Source organism: Brassica oleracea, chromosome C4, assembly GCF_000695525.1.
Source record: "Brassica oleracea var. oleracea cultivar TO1000 chromosome C4, BOL, whole genome shotgun sequence".
NCBI lineage: Eukaryota > Viridiplantae > Streptophyta > Magnoliopsida > Brassicales > Brassicaceae > Brassica > Brassica oleracea.
In genome coordinates this window covers 2,994,837-2,999,053 of record NC_027751.1, presented here as the reverse complement: position 1 = coordinate 2,999,053, position 4,217 = coordinate 2,994,837, and the positions used below count along the sequence as shown (strand labels likewise).

Here is a 4,217-nt window from a genome sequence, read left to right as displayed (position 1 = left end):
ATTTTCTTGTTATCTTTAGTTTTCCTATTTCCTTTTGGATTAGGTTTTGTACTATTTCCATTTATCTGTTCTTTGTATCCCCTATATAAAGAGAACTTATTATTCAGAAATAAACACACAGTTTCCCCATTCTTTTAAAACAATCTGTAACTACCGGTCAAAGAATTATTTTTCAGAAATAAACACACAGTTTCCCCATTCCTTTTCGTTTTGCCTACACGCTAAGGATTAGATTCATGATGATGAATTTGAAATTTGAAAACATTTGGTAAAATGATAAACTTAGAAACACTTAGCTTAACATAAATAAAACATAAAGGAACTAGTTTTTTTTTGAAACACAACTTACTTTCATTCAATTTAAAATTCTTCCTTACAATAGAAAGAGGGAATTATCCATCCTCATTTGACCATAAACAGAAAATACAACAGATAAATAAACTAAGCAAGATATGTCTTCAATCGAATATGACAGCGAATTCGAGACGATGCTTGAATGCGTCGGGGGAGCTTTCACGACAATGTCAGACAGCTGGGGAATAGTCACATAATGTGACGTTGAGGTCCAGACTTCATCTATGAGAAATACCGAAGTAATCTCGGTTGCATAAGAAACTATATAACTTAAAATATAAAGATAAAGAAGTTCTATGGTTTAGAGAAAAAACTAAGGAACATCACTGATCATTAGATCATTGTAATCCTGATATCATGTACAGACTGAGGAGAATGGAAAATTGAAAGAATTGTAATATGAACTCTCAAAAGAATAGTTATTATTATGTTAATATTTGAACATCTTAGTTTAATAAAGATACAATACTTACTAATAACATTTAGAAGTATCTAGATCACTACATATAATATTCTAAATCTTTCTATATCTCATTTACAGATATATTGTATGTGTGGGGATATGGCGAGACGATAAAAACGTAAACAGAGATGAACATAGAGGATAATATCATAACATAGAGTTAAAAAAACTGTAATACAAAATAGTATCTAACGTGATCGTACCAGGTAGACAAAAGACAGAATTTTTTTTTTGATTCACAAAACCAAAGATTAAAAAACAACAAAGTATAAACCATTTCCGCTTCGGCTTCGGACCGGTCGGTCCTTTCTCTCCAAAAACCTCATTAGGCGGATAAAGAGCAATTAACTATAAACATTTTTTTTTTGATAAGTAACATATTATTATTGTTGTTTTATTCAAACTAGGTGTTTTGCCCGACATACGGGCTTAATCCTTTTACAAATATTTATTAGTTTATTTTTAATTAATTTAAAAACCAGCATGATAATTTATTATTTATGTTTTCAAAAAGATAAATCAAACATCAAATTATATATATATATATGACGAAAGATTTAATTAAAATATATATGTTTATTATTGTGCAGAAATTTTAAAAGAAAACATAATATTATTAATAAAAATACGTTTTTGATTATATAATAAATTATATATAAAATTCATTAAGGGTAGTATAGATATTAATCTCTCTAACTTTTAACGTGAGAACTCCATCGGTAAAATTTACTTCGCAAATAATAGTATAGATTACAGACATGTGAAATTTGAAAAAGCTTCTTTTTTTTTTGGACAACCAAAAAAGCTTTTACACATATTATTCAAGGACACAGATAATATAAACTTTAACGACGTGGTTTTGTTCATACTCACACGCTCATATTCAAATACAAATAAATATGCAAAATACTCAAGGGCATCTATTTTACCCAAAAAAAAAAAAAAAAATCAAGGGCATTTGGCGTTCAGGCCAGGACCACCATAGAAGAAATTAAACCCCCAGGAAGTTCCATTACGTCCTTCCTTAATGTTGTAACAGTTATCATTCGTAACCGTGGGGTAAACTCCTTGTGGTTCTCTCAGAGTATTGGTTTTATCAACCGTCATAATATTCCTGAAATAGCTCGCTTTTCTATGACCTTCATCTGCAAAATGTCCACTTCCCATGTCCGTGCTCGTGTGTTTCCCACCGGTCTTCTCGTTAACGATTTCACCTCCCCATAGAACTTCCGTAGCTCCCTTACCTAGAGAACTGAATAACTTAGCAGGCCAGTAGCCGACAAGCTCTTTGTTAATCTGTAGCCACCAGTAATCGCCGTCCTATATATTCGACAATCCATTTTGGGTTGAGATATAACTCAATTATATCACATTGTCAATAAAATAAGAAAAAGAAATTATATATGTTAGTACTTACCTTCCATATCATTACGAGGACCGCGATTTGAATACCGTCGTATTTTGAGACGCTTTTGAAGGTTCCACCTACAGTGATGCGATTGCTCGTCTGAACGAAACCTGGGCAGTTTGTGTTGTAGCACCCTGTCTTTTGATAGTTGTCGGCCTATTTTCAATATATTTCATTATGATTATCGTCTTTAACATATTCGTGAATCCCCCGCGCATGAAAACTAAGATACACTTTTATATCATTTTTGTTTTTCATTTAACTAATAAGTCTCTTTTAAATTTTTATAAACAGATTTAAGATTATAAAACCTAGGAACAGGCTTATCCATAGGGATTTTATTTTGAGCTTTTTCAACAGTAAATTCTCAATATTTTAATATGGAATAAGTAAATAATTAAATTTTAATTTTAATTAAAAGATAAAACATCCATTAAATGACAAGTAGTCATAAGGTCTAAGCTCTACAAATTATCAGTCTAGTTAAAAAAAAAAACTCTATTAGTAGCTAGTGAGCCGTTTAAATTTTTAAATGATTTTTTTTTAACATGAGAAATATATGGTGATAATAATCTTAGGCTAAAATTTTAAATGATTAGCTTTTTAACATGTTCAGGGTAGAAAATGGGAACTTACCGTCCAGTAAACAAATAATCTTAGATTATTATCACCATATAATGATGGAAGAACCTGTAGATAGTTAAGGCAGATTAACAAAGGTAGTGCTAATTAAGATGTTCTGCATATGAAGAAGATGTACGTAGTTAATTAGGATGTAGGACCAGATAATTACAAGACCTGAAAACCAGCTTCAATCGTGTTAAGATTAGTGCCAACTCCAGACGAGAGCCAAGTCTGAGCCAAGCTGAACTCGTTGGGAACTTGAACTTTTGGTTTCCAGATATTCACTGCAAACTTTGTCCCAAAATACTTTCCTTTCTTGCAATTCATGACCGCGTACTAAACCAGCTCAAAAAATGGGGAAAAGTGTAAATTAAGCCACAATAGAAACTAGAGGGCTAGTGTTTAACACAAGGACATTATATAAAAGGTATACCTCATGAACACTACTTGAACCATATAAAAGGATGCCTGGAGTCATCTTTTTCCCAAAATTCTCAATGAAATTTGATCGTAAGATATCTTCTTTCTTTATTCTTCTTATCGAGACTGTGTTTTCTGGGCATATTCCCTTCTTGTGCCACGCCTGAGTAACATTTATATAATTCTTGGTGTACGTAGACGTACTTTCCCGTATAATGTTCGGTCTCATCTACGTGCGAAAACTTGACGTTTCAACATCTATCATCATGCGTGTAGATATAAACAAAAGGTAAATCGTAATTGTAGTCAAACCTGGATGTTGTGGTTTTTAAGCAAAGGATGATCAAAAGCTAGTTGACTATGTATTGGAACACAATCTATTATATCTCCATCTTCGCTCTGTAACAGAGATTAAAGTGAAACATTCAATCTCAGTAAATTTGCACGCATATATCAAAGCATAGAGTTACGAATATGGAATTTGTATAATATAAACCTTAATGGATATAAGAGCATGCTTGTTGAGCCTCTTCAAAAGTCTTTCTACCTCGATTTCCTTGTGATCGGAGAACTCATTTCCATGGACACAAGGAGAGATTATCACCCCTATCACCATCAGTGCTACCGTGAAACCGACCATTCCCATTATGGTTTACTGCAATCCTTAGAAACTACTCTTTAGTAACTTTTGAAATGGAGTTTTCAGGAGTAGATTGCTCATATATTCTATAAATTAGGAATTAGGAAAAAATAAATTAGTTATTACATTAACAACACTAATGAAAGTTGACTTATGACTTCAACATCACCACAACCCCTCATGATCTAAACATCATCGATGCAACCACGTTTCTCTAGCTATACAAAAATTGTTAATTTGTACTTCCATGTGCAGTTTTGGTCATAGACTCATAATGCAGACATATATATATATATATATATATATAT

At 32.0% G+C, this 4,217-nt stretch overlaps 1 protein-coding gene across 1 annotated transcript; it reads right to left on the bottom strand.

Annotated features, from left to right (window-relative positions):
• Positions 1-1,699: 1,699 nt before the first annotated feature.
• Positions 1,700-3,915, bottom strand: LOC106341026. The gene is made up of 7 exons (XM_013779844.1): positions 3,766-3,915; positions 3,582-3,668; positions 3,283-3,498; positions 3,024-3,185; positions 2,862-2,915; positions 2,235-2,381; positions 1,700-2,137 (listed from the first exon to the last, which is right to left on the bottom strand). The coding sequence occupies exons 1-7, from the start codon at positions 3,913-3,915 to the stop codon at positions 1,766-1,768; spliced, it is 1,188 nt and encodes a 395-aa protein (XP_013635298.1). The 3' UTR covers positions 1,700-1,765.
• Between the last annotated feature and the right edge of the window lie 302 nt (positions 3,916-4,217).

Excerpts from the sequence above, each read along its gene's own strand:
- LOC106341026 (XM_013779844.1), bottom strand. The coding sequence starts at position 3,915 with ATGGGAATGGTCGGTTTCACGGTAGCACTGATGGTGATAGGGGTGATA. Across the intron at positions 3,669-3,765 it reads ATGCTCTTATATCCATTAAG|AGCGAAGATGGAGATATAAT; the intron begins GTTTATATTATA and ends TCTCTGTTACAG. Across the intron at positions 2,916-3,023 it reads CGATTGAAGCTGGTTTTCAG|GTTCTTCCATCATTATATGG; the intron begins GTCTTGTAATTA and ends AACTATCTACAG.